The sequence below is a fragment of the Salvelinus sp. IW2-2015 genome, linkage group LG25 (assembly GCF_002910315.2).
Source record: "Salvelinus sp. IW2-2015 linkage group LG25, ASM291031v2, whole genome shotgun sequence".
Taxonomy (NCBI): Eukaryota; Metazoa; Chordata; class Actinopteri; order Salmoniformes; family Salmonidae; genus Salvelinus; species Salvelinus sp. IW2-2015.
In genome coordinates, this window is record NC_036865.1 from 22306783 (window position 1) to 22325240 (window position 18458).

General features: G+C 44.7%; 1 protein-coding gene across 2 annotated transcripts in view; it reads right to left on the bottom strand.

The window, feature by feature from the left end:
• Window positions 1–18458, bottom strand: part of LOC111951853 (zinc transporter 6) — a 105075-nt gene that overhangs the window by 9904 nt on the left and 76713 nt on the right. For both annotated transcript variants that reach the window (XM_023970113.2, XM_023970114.2), the window contains 4 exons: window positions 6793–6841; window positions 2699–2818; window positions 882–984; window positions 558–605 (listed from right to left, as the gene is read on the bottom strand). In XM_023970113.2, coding sequence (XP_023825881.1) covers window positions 558–605; window positions 882–984; window positions 2699–2818; window positions 6793–6841 — 320 coding nt within the window. The remainder of the gene's footprint in view (window positions 1–557; window positions 606–881; window positions 985–2698; window positions 2819–6792; window positions 6842–18458) is intronic.

An 18458-nucleotide genomic window follows, 5' to 3' on the forward strand; every position in this document is an offset into this window, starting at 1 on the left:
CTTCTTAAGAGGCTCCTCTGTTCTCCACTCGTTACCTGTATTAATGGCACCTGTTTGAACTTGTTATCAGTATAAAAGAACACCTGTCCACAACCTCAAACAGTCCACACTCACAAAACTCCACTATGGCCAAGACCAAAGAGCTGTTCAAAGACACCAGAAAACAAAATTGTAGACCTGCACCAGGCTGGCAAGACTGAATCTGCAATAGGTAAGCAGCTTGTTGAAGAAATTCAACTATCTCTCTCTTTGTGTGGCTCATTTTGTCTGTCATAGTTGAAGTGTACCTATGATGAAAATTATAGGCCTCTCTCATCTTTTTAAGTGGGAGAACTTGCACAATTGGTGGCTGACTAAATACTTTTTTGCCCCACTGTATGTATTATGTATTCTGTCTCACATGTCTTACTATTAACCCACTTAGACTTGTAGACAGAGTGATACATGCAAGGACTGACCATCCTTGTGATTAAAATGACAATTTATGTTGTATTCCCACACATCTGTAAATGAAAGCAGATGTTACTCAACCCATATCTGAGTGTTCTAAGTCTTACCTCTCTGAGCAATTTGTCAAGCTGACCAATGACATGAGATGGAGTGGTCTAAAGAGGAGAGCACAACGCAAACAGATTKGAGTCACATCAAAACACAGCACACAGTCCAATAAGTCAATAAGTTACTGAGTTAAGTTCCATCAAAGAACATACTCTCTTACAACAAACAGTGCGAGCCAAACAGAATTTGGACCGAACATATCTCACAATCATTCCAAGAGATAAGTGTTGAGTTACAGTACGGTTGTCTGATCCACGTCACGTCCTAAAGAGAATTCAACGATCCAGTCCAGTTTAGATTGTGGACCTGTTTGGATAGCCTACCTGAAGGAGCACCTTCCCGCTATACACGCTCATAGGATACATGGTGCCAAAGATCATGAGGCCGATGGCCACCGCCGAGGCCGTGTCCACAGCATTGTAATTACTGCAGTCAGAGAGAGAGAGCATCAGGTACTTCATAATACTGGTAAGTTATAAAGTTAGGAGCACAGACACTATTTGCAGTGCCTTCAGAAAGTATTTATCCTCCTTAACTTATTCCACATGTTGTTTTTTCTCACCCATCTACACACAATAMCCCTATAATGACAAAGTGGAACATATTTTTAGAAATTTGTTCAAATGTATTGAAAATGAAACACAGAAATATCTAATTTACACAAGTATTCACACCTCCGAGTCAATACATGTTAGAATCACCTTTGGCAGTGATTACAGCTGTGAGTAAGAGCTTTGCACACCTGGATGGACAATATATGCACATTCTGTCAAATTGGTGGTTGATCATTGGTAGTCAGCCATTTTCAAGTCTTGCCATAGATTTTCAAGATGATTTAAGTCAAAACTGTAACTAGGCCACTCAGGAACATTCAMTGTCGTCTTGGTAAGCAACTGCAGTATTTGGTCTTGTGTTTARGGCTATTGTCCTGGTGAAAGGTGAATTTGTCTCCTGTTAGAAAGTGTCTGTTAGAAAGCAGACTGAACCAGGTTTTCCTCTAGGATTTTGCCTGTGCTTAGCTCTATTCTGTTTCTTTGTGTCCTAAAAAATCCCTTGTTTTTGCAGATGACAAGTATACCCATAACATGATGCAGCCACCACTGTGCTTGAAAATATGAAGAGTGGTACTCAGTGATGTGTTGGCTTTACCCCAAACATAATACTTTGTATTCAGGACATAAATGTAATTTCTTTGCCACATTATTTTCAGTTTTACTTTAGTGCCTTATTGCAAACAGGATGCATATTTTGGAATATTTTTATTCTACAAAGTCTTCCTTTTCACTGTCATTTAGGTTAGTTTTGTGGAGTAACTACAATGTTGTTGATCCATCCTCAGTTCTCCCATCACAGCTATTAAACTCTGTTTTATAGTCACCTTTGGCCTCATGGTGAAATCCCTGAGCGGTGTCCTTCCTCTCTGGCAACTGAGTTAGGAAGGATGCCTGTATCTTTGTAATCCAAACTATAATTAATAACTTCAACATGCTCAAAGGGATATTCAATGTCTGCTTTTTGATWTTTTTTTAACCCATCTATCTACCAATAGGTGGTGTTTTTTGAGAGGCATTGGAAAACCTCCCTGGTCGTTGTGGTTGAATCGGTGTTTGAAATTCACTGATTGACTGAGCGACCTTACAGTTAATTGAATATGTGGGGTACAGAGAACCAAAAATTGTTAAACACAGAGTGAGTCCATGCAATTTATTGTGACTTGTTAAGCACATTTTTACTCCTGAACTTATTTACAGTAGACTTGCCATAACAAAGGGGTTGACTCAAGACATTTCAGCTTTTCATTTTGATTTCATTTGTAAACATTTTTAAAAACACTGACATTAAGGGGTATAGGCCAGTGACACAAAATTTCAATCAATTTTAAAATTGAAGCTGTAGTAACATGACAAAATGTGGAAAAAGTCCAGGGGTGTGAATACTTTCTGAAGGCACTGCATGTCAGGAGTTTTCATGGAGGTTGATAACAGGAGGTCACACACACAGCAGGCAGACAAAGGCTTTGTGAGAACGCATTATTCAGAGTACATATTCTTCCTCATACCCAGTCTCGATTTATAACTTCCCCCAAATCCACTAACTAATGTCATTACACCATTACACTGTGTCGGAGGGGTGGACTTACTTGATCTCAATGAGCATGTAGGTGACGCTGAGTGAGAGAGCTCCGGCCACGTTGATTAAGACAAATGGATTCATTCGAGGCAGGAGGACACTGCTGAGGCCAGGGATAATCCCACACAAACTGAAAACATACAAAATAAGATTACTATACAAAGCCAGTCAACCCTTCAGTTTTGCTCCAAACGCATAAAAAGTGTCTAAACTGGTTAGAGTTACTTTGACAACACATATTACTAAAGGGTAACTGAAGAAATCACAAACATTACAGGACAGGGAGCACCTGTAATATACATATCCATCTTAAAAGTGAAAACATTAATATTGCTGAGACTACGTGATTGTAATCTTCCAAAAATGTGTCATATACATTCAGCACTCACATCCAGCACTCACATTTATCCAGTGTGACATCCAGCACTCACATCTATCCAGTGTGACATCCAGCACTCAACATTTATCCAGTGTGACATCCAGCACTCACATTACCAAGTGTGGCCATCCAGCACTCACATCTATCCAGTGTGACATCCAGCACTCACATCTATCCAGTGTGACATCCACACTCACATCTATCCAGTGTGACATCCAGCACTCACATCTATCAGTGTGACATCCAGCACTCACATCTATCCAGTGTGACATCCAGCACTCACATCTATCCAGTGTGACATCCAGCACTCACATCTATCCAGTGTGACATCCAGCACTCACACCTATATCCATTGTGACATCCAGCACTCACATAATCCAGTGTGACATCCAGCACTCACATCTTATCCAGTGTGACATCCAACACTCACATTTATCCAGTTGACATCCAGCACTCACATCTATCCAGTGTGACATCCAGCACTCACATCTTCCAGTGTGACATCCAGCACTCACATCTATCCAGTGTGACATCCAGCTCACATCTATCCAGTGTGACATCCAGCACTCACATCTATCCAGTGTGACATCCAGCACTCACATCTATCCAGTGTGACATCCAGCACTCACATCTATCCAGTGTGACATCCAGCACTCACATCTATCCAGTGTGACATCCAACACTCACATTTATCCAGTGTGACATCCAGCACTCACAATTAATCCAGTGTGACATCCAGCACTCCACATCTATCCAGTGTGACATCCAGCACTCACATTTATCCAGTGTGACATCCAGCACTCACATTTATCCAGTGTGACATCCAGCACTCACATTTAGCCCCGTTTTCTATTTGAAGTGATGTACACAGGTTTTGGCATAGCATTTTTTTTTTTTATAAGTCCTGATTAGTTAAATACTGAGAAGATACATTTTTATATATATTCTTGGGACCCAACTCGTCAATGTATTATTATACAGACAGATGGCTGCATTCGTTCTGTGTTTTTGAATCAGATATGACATTTTCTGTTTGGAATGTGCTGCACTGTGTTCATAAATGACCAATTTCTGATCTAATTCAAATGGCTTGCTTTCATAATGCCATTGTCATATAAATGGGCATTAAACATTCATGTGTGTTGCTTTTCAGCATGCGACTGAAATAAATACATTGCTCTCATTCCCCCCCCCCCCAAAACTGATCCCTATAGTGAATGGAACCCCCTCTTCTTACAGCTGTGTTGAGATGAGACAGTGCACATGGTTTACAGATCAGTCATGTGTAATTATTCAGAAATGTTAATTCAGTGCATTAGGAGGTGTAGCCTGTCGGAGTAGGCGTGATTATATGATAGGAAGTGACGTCCTGCTCAGACAGAGGGGTGCTGTGTCTGACCGCAGAGTGTCTGAGACCATACATCATACTCATCAGCATCAGTAGAGGGCAACGAGTTAATTCCCATTTAGCCAGCGCGACGCCTGCCACTCCCATTTAGCCAGCGCGACGCCCGCCACTCCCATTTAGCCAGCGCGACGCCCGCCACTCCCATTTAGCCAGCGCGACGTCGAGCACTCCCATTTAGCCAGCGCGACGCCCGCCACTCCCATTTAGCCAGCGCGACGTCGAGCACTCCCATTTAGCCAGCGTGACGTCGAGCACTCCCATTTAGCCAGCGTGACGTCGAGCACTCCCATTTATCCCCGTTTTCTATTTGAAGCGATGTACACAGGGTTTGGCATATCATTATTTGGAATAGATCATGATTAGATAAATACTGAGAAGATTAATTATATATACTGTGTTTAAACTGCATCACTGTCCAACGTCAACCTCATAGAAGACATGCAAGGATACTAGTCCTCTGATGTCCAACAAGGACACACTAAACAATAGGCATCATTTTTTAAAGAAAATGCATTAACAAAGAAGCTTGACCTCCGGTCACTCAATTTGAAGCCAACATTTTTTRGGGGGGTAATGGGTGAGCGGGAAGCAGGATTTACAATCCCAATAATCTCTTTATCTCCCCGCTGCAATTATATAATTTGAGTACTTGGGAAACGGTTGTGTGATTCCCTGGCCGCCTGTCTGCACAGTCTGTGCGGACGGCACTGCCTAGAGAGAGAGTAGGAAGGAAAGAGAGAGAGAACACTGTGTGGATAGAGGGAGCTTTGTTCCAGAATTTGTTTAATCCTACCCACTGGAGACAGAAATTGTGGGATTATGGTGAGACAAACAAACACTTGATATGATGTATGTTGACTATAAATACAGACTAAACGGAGTTGCCCAAATAATAGTACACCATGGACTAGCTCCAAGGGTTATATAATGTCTACCCACCAAACACCAGAAAGGGTAGTGTGGTCCACAGACATGCATGACACAATTACGGCAGATAATAAAACGATGAGTAAAAGTCATCCGGGACATCCTGTTCACTGTGCCTTCTACTCAGATCAATCAGAACTTTACTCTGTTGTATATAATAGGTGCTGTTTCCCTAGGTAATCTGAAGTGGGTAGGATTCAGATGAGGCTGGTGGGAGAAGCTATAAGAGGACAGTCTCATTGTAAATGGCTGGAATGGGTGATTGATTCTATTCCAGCCACTATAATGAGCCCATCCTCCTATAGCTCCTCCACCAGCCTCCTCTGGTGGGGTTGTATGTGTATTTCTCTATTCAGGAGGGAATGTGTCAGAAAGCAACTTCATCATATTTGGGGTTTTATAAATTGATTGAGACTTCAGTCATGGCCAACTGCACAGTCACAGAATCAATCTTACTTAGGCCTAGTTGTGTTTCATAGAGTGCTACTGGTCTATTCTATGGGATCATGTATGTTTGTAAACATTCTCAGGTTATTATAGCCATGAGGGAACGCCTGCATAAGAAAAGCTAAATATAGCCGGCCCTGCAATGAGGTAGCGGCTTGTTTCACCTGACCTAAAGCAGCTCATTCACATATCCCATTAGGAGGTTGGGGGAGGGGGGGTGTTCTTTTTCAAATGAGTCCTCCTACTCTAAACATGACTCAGCCTTTTGGGATTTTCCACTTCCTGAGTGGGCAGGTTCCATACCGGGGCACCAGCAGAGACCGTAAAAGGTGCAAGATGATCTCAACACTGGACTGAAACAAAACCCACCAACATTCACTATTTAGACAAAACAAGTGAGGCGATTCATCATCCTGGAAGATAGTGTATGAGGGGTGGAGAGGAGTTTCACTGCACAGAGTCTCCAGAGGTGACGGCCAGGAGCAGGAAGTRGCTGAACTGAGAACATCCAGCAGGTCTTAACCTCAGGGTGAGGGCGCACAGCACAATATGGTGGAGGTGAAAGGGAAGATAAGAGTTTCACCTCTGACCTCTACAGGTAGGTTTGGCCTGAGGGTGTAATTTTAATCCATGGGAAATGACATGACACCAGCCCTTGCTTCTCATACCTTACAAACATCTCAAGGAGCTCAATCAATTAAGCCAATATTTTTCCCTGACAAAGACTAACGTTTTGCTGAACATACTACACCCCATGTTGTGTATATTTCATTTATCCTTTAACCTCAGTTTAACTGGGACAGACTGCTAGTTACATTACACACACACTGTGGTGCATCCATCTCCTGAGGGATTCTTGGGAGGGAAACTGTCCACTTGTGGACTAAAGGGAAAAACAAGGAGGATCGAAACAGCAGGATGACTCACTGAAAGGGGATCTTACCTTCGACTTAGGTCTGCGACATGCTCCTGGAGCCAACTGGTGCTGGCAGCTGTTGGGGGGATGGGGGAGAGAGAGAAGACAGAGACAGACGACAGGGGTAAGAGTTAGACACAGGCGGAGAGCATCACTCTAGCAGCCCTTATCTGCAGTCTGTTCCCATACGTCTTTCTCCACGGCTGCCGTTGTTGCGGCGGTAACAGAAGCCTGAGTGCTATTTGAGCGGAGCGTGTCCTCTGAGCTGTCCACCCCACAGGATGGCTTACCCTCACAGATGACTGACCAGGGGAGGGCACAGATATGCTTTTAGAGCATCCCACCGCCATCTGGGACGTTTAAACACAAATGGCTATAGAGCAAACCTCTCAGTCTATGTCACAGAAATATAGGCTAGTTTACTGTGGTTTAGGCAGACAAGTGAAAGAGACTAGAAACAAGCCTTAGTAGAAAATAACAATGAGCGCACAAGGCGACATCCAGTGATGGCCGAGACCAGCTTAACGTAAATTGAGACAATATAATTTCCCCCTCCCCCAAATACAATCTATACTCTAAAAGACAATTCAGGAAGGAAAATATAGTATGTACACTACATGACCAAAAGTATGTGAAGATCTGCTCGTCGAACATCTCATTCAAAAATCATGGGCATTAATATTTAGTTGGTCCCCCCTTTTCTGCTATAACAGCCTCCACTCTTCTGGGAAGGCTTTCCACTAGATGTTGGAACATTGCTGCGGGGGACTTGCTTCCATTCATCCACAAGAGCATTAGAGAGGTCGGGCACTGATGTGGGGCGATTAGGCCTGGCTCGCAGTCGGCGTTCCAATTCATCCCAAAGGTATTTGATGGGGTTGAGGTCAGGGCTCAGTGCGGGCCAGTCAAGTTCTTCCACACCAACCTCGACAAAACATTTCTGTACGGACCTCGCTTTGTGCACGGGGGCATTGTCATACCCAAACTGTTGCCACAAAGTTGGAAGCACAGAATCGTCTAGAATGTCATTGTATGCTCTAGCGTTAAGATTTCCATTCACAGGAACTAAGGGTCCTAGCCCGAACCATGAAAAACAGCCAAAGACCATTATTCCCCCTCCACCAAACTTTATACTATGCATTGGGGCAGTTAGCGTTCTCCTTGCATCCGCCAAACTCAGATTTGTCCATTGGACTGCCAGATAGTGAAGCGTGATTCATCACTCCAGAGAACGTGTTTCCACTGCTCCAGAGTCCAATGGTGGCGAGTTTTACACCACTCCAGCCAACACTTGGCATTACGCATGATGATCTAGGCTTGTCTGCGGCTGCTCGGCCATGGAAACCCATTTCAAAAAGCTCAAGACAAACAGTTATTGTGCTGACGTTGCTTCCAGTTTTTATGCGCTACACGCTTCAGCGGTCCCGTTCTGTGAGCTTGTGTGGCCTATCACTTCGCGGCTGAGCCGTTGGTGCTCCGAGACGTTTCCACTTCACAATAACAGCACTTACATTAGACCGGGCAGCTCCAGCAGGGCAGAAGTTTGCCGAACTGACTTGTTGGAAAGGTGGCATCCTATGACCGTGCCACGTTGAAAGTCACTGAGCTCTTCAGTACGGGCCATTTCTACTGCCAATGTGTGTCTATGGAGATTGCATGGCGGTGTGCTCGATTTTATATACCTGTCAGCAATGAGTGTGGCTGAAAGAGGCGATTACACAAATTTGAAGGTGTGTCCACTTACTTTTGGCCATGAAGTGTATGTCAACAACTGTTCTATGGATGTGCGTGTGTAGGTGTGTGTGTGTGTATATATATATATATATATATATGTGTGTGCGTGTGTTTGTTTGTGTATATGAATGGGAGGGTAAGGGATGGTGAATATGAATGCGTAGGAGGGTGGGTGGATAGGGTATATGTTGGGAGGGAATGAATGAGAATGGATGGATGGGTGTAAGTGTGCCGGAGGTACAGTAAGGAGGGTGGACAAGAATGGGAGGTCGGGACAAGCTTAGGTTGGGTGGGCAAGGATGGGAGGTCGGGACAAGCTTAGCTTGGCAAGGATGGGAGGTCGGGACAAGCTTAGGTTGGGTGGGCAAGGATGGGAGGTCGGGACAAGCTTAGGTTGGGTGGGCAAGAATGGAGAGGTCGGGACAGCTTAGGTTGGGTGGGCAAGAATGGGAGGTCGGGACAAGCTTAGGTTGGTGGGCAAGGATGGGAGGTCGGGACAAGCTTAGGTGGGTGGGCAAGAATGGGAGTTTGGTCAAGCTTAGTTGGCTGGGCAAGGATGGAAGGTAGGGACAAGCTTAGGTTGGGTGGGCAAGGATGGGAGGTTCGGACACGCTTAGCTTGGCAAGGATGGGAGGTAGGGACATGCTTATTTGGGACAAAGGTGTGTTAGGACAGGAGATTGGGACAAGCTTGGCTTGAGTTTTTTTTTAATATTTTTTTTTTTTCACCTTTATTTAACCAGGTAGGCTAGTTGAGAACAAGTTCTCATTTGCAACTGCGACCTGGCCAAGATAAAGCATAGCAGTGTGAACAGACAACAGAGTTACACATGGAGTAAACAATAAACAAGTCAATAACATGGTAGAAAAAAAAAGAGAATCTATATACAATGTGTGCAAAAGGCATGAGGTAGGCAATAAATCGAATAATTACATTTAGCAGATTAACACTGGGTGATAAATCATCAGATGATCATGTGCAAGAAGAGATACTGGTGTGCAAAAGAGCAGAAAAGTAAATAAATAAAGCAGTATGGGGGGTGAGGTAGGTAAATTGGGTGGGTAGTTTACAGATGGACTATGTACAGCTGCAGCGATCGGTTAGCTGCTCGGATAGCAGATTTTTAAAGTTGTTGAGGGAGATAAAAGTCTCCAACTTCAGAGATTTTTGCAATTCGTTCCAGTCGCAGGCAGCAGAGAACTGGAAGGAAAGGCGTCCAAATGAGGTTTTGGCTTTAGGGATGATCAGTGAGATACACCTGCTGGAGCGCGTGCTGCGGGTGGGTGTAGCCATCGTGACCAGTGAACTGAGATAAGGCGGCACTTTACCTAGCATAGCCTTGTAGATGACCTGGAGCCAGTGGGTCTGACGACGAACATGTAGCGAGGGCCAGCCGACTAGGGCATACAGGTCGCAGTGGTGGGTCGTATAAGGTGCTTTAGTAACAAAACGAATGGCACTGTGATAAACTGCATCCAGTTTGCTGAGTAGAGTATTGGAAGCTATTTTGTAGATGACATCGCCGAAGTCGAGGATCGGTAGGATAGTCAGTTTTACTAGGGTAAGTTTGGCGGCGTGAGTGAAGGAGGCTTTGTTGCGGAATAGAAAGCCGATTCTTTGATTTGATTTTGGATTGGAGATGTTTGATATGAGTCTGGAAGGAGAGTTTGCAGTCTAGCCAGACACCTAGGTACTTATAGATGTCCACATATTCTAGGTCGGAACCGTCCAGGGTGGTGATGCTAGTCGGGCGTGCGGGTGCAGGCAGCGAACGGTTGAAAAGCATGCATTTGGTTTTACTAGCGTTTAAGAGCAGTTGGAGGCCACGGAAGGAGTGTTGTATGGCATTGAAGCTCGTTTGGAGGTTAGATAGCACAGTGTCCAAGGAAGGGCCGGAAGTATATAGAATGGTGTCGTCTGCGTAGAGGTGGATCAGGGAATCGCCCGCAGCAAGAGCAACATCATTGATGTATACAGAGAAAAGAGTCGGCCCGAGAATTGAACCCTGTGGTACCCCCATAGAGACTGCCAGAGGACCGGACAACATGCCCTCCGATTTGACACACTGAACTCTGTCTGCAAAGTAGTTGGTGAACCAGGCAAGGCAGTCATTAGAAAACCGAGGCTACTGAGTCTGCCGATAAGAAATGGTGATTGACAGAGTCGAAAGCCTTGGCCAGGTCGATGAAGACGGCTGCCCAGTAATGTCTTTTATCGATGGCGGTTATGATATCGTTTAGTACCTTGAGCGTGGCTGAGGTGCACCCGTGCCGGCTCGGAAACCGGATTGCACAGCGGAGAAGGTACGGTGGGATTCGAGATGGTCAGTGATCTGTTTGTTGACTTGGCTTTCGAAGACCTTAGATAGGCAGGGCGGATGGATATAGGTCTGTAACAGTTTGGGTCCAGGGTGTCTCCCCTTTGAAGAGGGGGATGACCGCGGCAGCTTCCAATCCTTGGGGATCTCAGATGATACGAAGGAGAGGTTGAACAGGCTGGTAATAGGGGGTGCGACAATGGCGGCGGACAGTTTCAGAAATAGGGGTCCAGATTGTCAAGCCCAGCTGATTTGTGGGTCCAGGTTTTCCAGCTCTTTCAGAACATCTGCTATCTGGATATGGGTAAAGGAGAAGCTGGGGAGGCTTGGGCGAGTAGCAGCGGGGGGGGCGGGGCTGTTGGCCAAGGTTGGAGTCGCCAGGGAAAGGCATGGCCAGCCATTGAGAAATGTTTGTTGAAGTTTTCGATTATCACGGACTTATCAGTGGTGACATGTTACCTAGCCTCAGTGCAGTGGGCAGCTGGGAGGAGGTGCTCTTGTTTTCCATGGACTTTACAGTATCCAGAACTTTTTGGAGTTAGAGCTACAGGATGCAATTTCTGCTTGAAAAAGCTGGCCTTTGCTTTCCTGACTGACTGCGTGTATTGGTTCCTGACTTCCCTGAACAGTTGCATATCGCAGGGGCTCTTCGATGCTATTGCAGTTCGCACAGGATGTTTTTGTGCTGGTCGAGGGCAGTCAGGTCTGGAGTGAACCAAGGGCTATATCTGTTCTTGGTTCTGCATTTTTTTGAACGGAGCATGCTTGTCTAATATGGTGAGGAAGTAACTTTTAAAGAATGACCAGGCATCCTCAACTGACGGGATGAGGTCAATATCCTTCCAGGGTACCGGGCCAGGTCGATTAGAAAGGCCTGCTCGCAGAAGTGTTTTAGGGAGCGTTTGACAGTGATGAGGGAGGGTCGTTTGACCGCGGACCGTGGCGGATACAGGCAATGAGGCAGTGATCGCTGAGATCTTGATTGAAGACAGCAGAGGTGTATTTGGAGGGCAGGTTGGTCAGGATATGTCTATTAGGGTGCCCATGTTACGGATTTAGGGTTGTACCTGGTGGGTTCCTTGATGATTTGTGTGAGATTGAGGGCATCAAGCTTGGATTGTAGGACTGCCGGGGGTGTTAAGCATATCCCAGTTTAGGTCACCTAACAGAACAAACTCTGAAGCTAGATGGGGAGCGATCAATTCACAGATGGTGTCCAGGGCACAGCTGGAGCTGAGGGGGTCGGTAGCAGGCGGCAACAGTGAGAGACTTATTTCTGGAGAGATTAATTTTTAAATTAGAAGTTCGAACTGTTTGGGCATAGACCTGGAAAGTATGACAGAACTTTGCAGGCTATCTCTGCAGTAGATTGCAACTCCTCCCCCTTTGGCAGTTCTATCTTGACGGAAAGTGTTATAGTTGGGTATGAAATCCCAGAATTTTGTGTGGCCTTCCTAAGCCAGGATTCGGACACGGCAGGACTATCAGGGTTGGCAGAGTGTGCTAAAGCGGTGAGTAAGGGAAACTTAGGGAGGAGGCTTCTGATGTTGACATGCATGAGGCCAAGGCTTTTTCGATCACAGAAGTCAACAAATGAGGGTGACTGGGGACATGCAGGGCCTGGGTTTACCTCCACATCACCCGAGGAACAGAGGAGTAGTAGGATGAGGGTGCGGCTAAAGGCTATCAAAACTGGTCGCCTAGAGCGTTGGGGACAAAGAATAAAAGGAGCAGATTTATGGGCGTGGTAGAATAGATTCTGGGCATAATGTGCAGACAGGGTATGGTGGGGCACGGGTACAGCGGAGGCAAGCCCAGCACTGGGTGATGATAAAGAGAGGTTGTATCTCTGGACATGCTGGTCTCAATGGGGTGAGGTCACCGCATGTGGGGGTGGGACAAAGGAGGTATCAGAGGTACGGAGAGTGAACTACGGGGTCCATTGCAAACCAAAACAATGATAATGATAACTAGCCTGAACAACAGTATGCAAGGCATATTGATTTTGAGAGAGACATACAATAAGGCATAAAGTGATTGCAGGTCTTGATTGGGGAGGCTAGCTAAAACAACAGGTAAGATAACAGCAGCAATAACAGGGTGCTAGTCTAAACCAGCAACAACAGGTAAAAATGGCGACGACTAGGCAGAGAGGGTCGGATTAACTACACACAGATCCTGAGTTAAAGCACAGAGCCGACAGATAAAACACAAAATAACAGATGGAGTACCGTGAATTAATGGACAGTCAAGCAGGCATCAGCTATGTAGCCAAGTGATCATAGTGTCCAGGGGGCAGCCGTAGATGGAGCAGGGAGGCTCCACTAAGCTAGCACGCGGCGTTTAAAGTTAGTAGCCCGGGGGTGGTCTGCTCCGACGGAGGGGGTCTGCTCAGACGTGGTCGTGTCGACAGAGAATCCAAGCCGGATGGCGATGGCGAAAGAGAGGTTGTGAATTGTAGAATTGTGTTTGCTAACTGGTGCTAGCTTCGTGGCAGTGGCGCTAGCTTGCTGCGCTAGCTGCAAGCTAGCGTTGAGGATCAGAAGTAGTGGCTCAGGGATTACGGCAGGAATCCGGCGTTGTTGTCGAGAGACAGTCCGATGCTGGTAAATTGGTGAGTAATATCCAGGCTATAACAGGGCTGAATTAGCTTGTAGAGCTGTTTAGACCAGTTGTGATGGATTGGCAGGGCTCTGTGTCGGCAAAAAAATGTCCAGTCCAATTGGCAAAAGAGGTATTGTAGCCCAGAATTCGCTGGTAGACCTCTTCGGCTAGCCGGCAGATGGGCCTAGCTCGAGGGTAGCTCAAGGCTAACTGGTGCTTGCTTCGGGACAGAGGTGTTAGCCAGTAGTAGCCACTCGGTTGCAGCTAGCTAGCTGTGATGATACGGTGTAATTGTCCAGAGCTTGCGTCAGGAATCCGGTGATGTGGTAGAGAAAAGCGTTCCTATATGCTCTGGGTTGATATCGCGCTTGCAGACTGGCAGGTATTGGCCCGAGCTGAAGCTGGATGTGTCCGAGTTAAGGGTGAAGACCGCAGCAGTGGCTAACTGACTACTAGCTAGTAGCTAGTTATCTGGCTAGCTTCTGATTGGGGTTACGGTTCTAAAGTATAAAAAATAGCAGGTCCGTACCACATTGGGTGAGGCGGAATGTAGGAATGTATATTCAGTTCCTAGATGGAAAGTGAAATTAAAATATATACGAAATGTATACGAAAAATACGAGGACTATTTACACGGGACAAGACAAGACAAACACACGTCCGACTGCTACGCCATCTTGGATTCGAGTTGGGTAAAGGGGGGAGAAAATAGGGAGGGGGAGGTGGAGAGGGAGAGGGATGGATTTGGCTTGGGAGAAAGGGAAGGATTAACAATACTACAATGTAATTGTATTTATTATTTTGACTTGCAAACCTGCTGTAAAATGAATAAGAGTTCTGGAAAGATTAAGAGAGGATGTCGAGTCATTACTATTCCTTGTTTCTCATTATAGCTAAGATTCAATGGTGGTTATTGGCGAGAGTGGAGAGGGGCTCTATCTGAAGGGCTGGGACGGGGTGACTGGGAGGGCATCACACACAACTATGAGGTGTGTGTGGGGCCTCCACTCATCTCACTTCAGTCTCTCGATGGACCGACTCTCCCTAACTAGACCCCACCAACCACTAGAATTTAATTTAATTAATACAAACTGACCACAATACATAAGTGGCAGTCTTTCTCCAATCTACCTACAATGTCATAATCCACAGACGGTTGGTACATTAGGAAAGGAGATGGAGCTTCAAAGTCCTAAAAAGGAAAAGTGCCTCAAAGTACCAAGAAGTACTTTACTTCGTTTTTTGTATGTTTTCAGTTACACGTTTACTCAGCCCACATGAACACACATTCTATGTAATGTATAGAATAACTATGTATTCATAATGACTCTCCCAATTAATGGAATACCCACAGCCCTCATAAAACATTCTAGCAGACATGACCTATTATGTCCTTCAATGACAGACGAAAGCGACAAGGTTAACCCTGATTGTTACCGACTGCTAAATGACTACATTGATATTGTAGTCATTTAGAAGTCACTCTTATCCAGAGAGACTTACAGTTAGTGCATTTATCTTAAGATAGCTTGGTGAGACAACCACATACCACAGGCATAGTAAGTACACTTTTCCGCAATAAAGTAGCTGTCAGCAAAGTGGTGAGTAGGGGGATTATTTAACCCCCTAGAGTCTAATCCCCGTCTAAGCTTCTTTCAGAGCCAGAAGGAGTGGGTGGGGTGGTCAAGTACAAGTGAGGAGGGGGATTATTTACTCTTTGAAAAAGTAGGGTTTCAGGTGTTTTCGGAAGATGGGCAGGGACTCTGCTGTTCTAGTTAACGGGGGAAGCTGGTTCCACCATTGGGGTGCCAGGACAGTGAAGATCTTGGACTGGGCTGACTGGGAGCTGCCCCTCCCATAGGGGTGGGATGGCCAAAAGAGAACAGGAAGCAGAACAGAGTACTCGGGTTGGGGTGTAGGGTTTGAGCATAGCCTGAAGGTAAGAAGTTGTGCACTGGGGCCTCCCACTAACTATTCTGGTTAGAGCCAGTTTGTGCTGTTCTGTGAAGGGAGCAGTACACAGCGTTGTATGAGATCTTCAGTTTCTTGGCAATTTCTCGCATGGAATAGCCTTCATTTCTCAGAACAAGAATAGTCTGACGAGTTTCAGAAGAAAGTCCTTTGTTTCTGGCCATTTTGAGCCTGTAATCGAACTCACAAATGCTGATGCTCCAGATACTAAACTAGTATAAAGAAGGCCAGTTTTATTGCTTCTTTAAATCAGAACAACAGTTTTCAGCTGTGCTAACATAATTGCAAAAGGGTTTACTAATGATCAATTAGCCTTTTAAAATGATCAACTTGGATTAGCTAACACAACATGCCATTAGAACACAGGCGTGATGGTTGCTGATAATGGGCCTCTGTACGTCTATGTAGATATTCCATAAAAAATAATTAAAAAAATCAGCCATTTCCAGCTACATTAGTCATTTACAACGTTAACAATGTCTACACTGTATTTCTGATCAATTTTATGTTATTTGAATGGACAAAAGAGTTGCTTTTCTTTCAAAAACAAGGACATTTCTAAGTGACCCAAAACTTTTGTGTGGCAGGTGTGGTTGACAGCCCATGGGCTTACATGATAACCACACCACAAAAATAATAAAAACATTCAATTTAACTAGGCAAGTCAGTTAAGAACAAATTCTTATTTACAATGACGGCCTACCCCGGCCAAACCTGGACGACGCTGGGCCAATTGTGCGCYGCCCTATGGGACTCCCAATCACGGCCGGATGTGATACAGCCTGGAATTGAACCAGGGACTGTAGTGACGTCTCTTGCACTGAGATGCAGTGCCTTAGACTGCTGTTCATAAGTACAAAAATAAAAAAGGTTTGTTAAAATAGATAAAACATACTAATTATACATGTATAAATTAATTGATCAGTTACCACGAAAAAATAAATAGTTTAAATGTGTGTGTGCGCATGTGAGAGTTAGGCTATATGGAGGAGATTACTGAGTAGTTTGGTTCATCGGGCTGACCCCCAGTCTTCGCTTGAAGTTAGAGGGATGATGAGGTTTTGGCAATGTGATGATAAGAATTTAAGAGTATAAGTAAGTAAGATAAGAGTATAGTATCTGATAGACTGAGGTGCGACAGTGGAGAGGGTAAAGGTTATCGCAGTGTCTTGTGTTATATAAATGGATTTCAGAATTGAGCTGTAAGAATCCATTGAAGGGTTTAGACAAAATGAGTATTTGTAGATGAAAGTACATGATATTGAGTTTCTTAAACAAAGGTGCAGATGGAGACAGTTAATTAGAGGCGGCAGCTAGTCTTGCAAATTCATTTTTTTGTGTGATGAGCAATTTGTGTAGGTAGGAGGCCTATGTACTGTCTCTCTCCTGTTCAGATCTGAAGGATCAGGTTAAAGTGGGCCCGCTTTATAGTGCCCACTCTCTCCCGCAGAGGGGAAGAGAGGTGAAGTTGGCAGTTTTATGACGGCTATAAATTCCTTGCAGARACTCTCTGCCTGGACATGCAGTATTGAGAGAGGATTTACTCTGTAGAACAATGACATTCCTCCCATCAAAAGTGTTACGGATACAGGTATCCTGTGTGTGTGTATCCTGTGTGTGTGTTTCTTTTCTCTCCTTCTCCCCTCACAGGTGGCAATCATCATTCCCCAATCAGTCATCAATCAGAAGACACACCTCCTCCTGTTACCATTACCCTATCACATCCCCTTGGTTTAAAAACCCAGTCAGTTGTTTTCTCTGTGTGTCTCAATCTCTCTCAATATCTCTCTCTCGTTATTGAGTTCATACATGTCACATTTGTCCGGAATTATGTGAGTATTGTTTTGTTACGGTGATTGACTGTTTGTTTGATGGTGGGAAAAGGGTGTATGAAGACAAGCCGCCCATGGGCATACATTACCCGTAGGAATACTTTGTCTAAGAACACTAGTTAGAACTGGGCGGACCACCCACTGTATTTTTGTTTAGTTAGCTGTATTGAAGTAGGCTAGTTTAGGGGTGTTTTTGGATATTTGTTTCTTTCCTTRGGTCCAGCTCAGCCCCTTTTCCTGCCCCCCTTTACCGTGTGTTTAAAAATAAACCATGAGTGTTTGACGGTAATTTAGTTGTCTGTGGTTTTTCGTTCTCACGGTTACTTTTTYACTATTATACTTTGCATAAGTTATGTTACGGGTCTCGTTACCATCCCCCCCTAGACTGCCGGGCCAAAGGGATTCGTAACAAAAAGTTTGAAATAATGAAACAATATTTCTGAAATCCATGTGGTTGGAGTGGTACGTGGGTACTCGAAGAACAATTGTCAGATCCGCTGAGTTTGGGGATCTCAGGAAGGACAGTATAACAACATAACTATCTCTGAATGTATATATTTCCCAGTTGTCAGGGTCACATCCAAATGTGGGGAAACATATATGAAACTATTTGTGAGAAGATGTAATCTGATGTTAGCCTTCTAAATGAGAGAATTGTTTTTCATACAAAGTCTTAACCAAGTCAGTGGCGACGCCCACGTCAGCACAGACATTACATCGGCGTCATGGAACGCCCCTTTTCCCAGAGTGTATAAAACCCACTTCTGACAATTTACATTAGTTCAACGAGACCAACAGCATGAGCTGTGAGGGACGTAATGGCTAGAACTCTGAAACTTTCAACAGAGAAGAAAATCTCTACAAAGACCAGAGGACGTAACGACGCAGTCCAAATGTCACGAATGGTTAAGAAATCTACAAAACTAAAGACTACACATTCACATTCACAGTCTGCAGCTGTATATGTAAAATAGTCTAGGAAACTCGAGAGAACATTTCCCTATCGAACGACCAAATGGTACTCTGAAAGATCCATTCTGGAGAACATTTCGCTATCGAACGACTATTGCATTATGTCCACGAGGGACTTCTCATTGCATTATGTAGTACTCAATGCGTAACCTATCCTGTGTGTATGTGATTATTTAGTTAGTAAATTAATAATTAAACCAATTCGTATATCGCTGATTATTCATTTATGCTAGGGTTCGTGCAGATAGCCAAGAGTTTGCGAC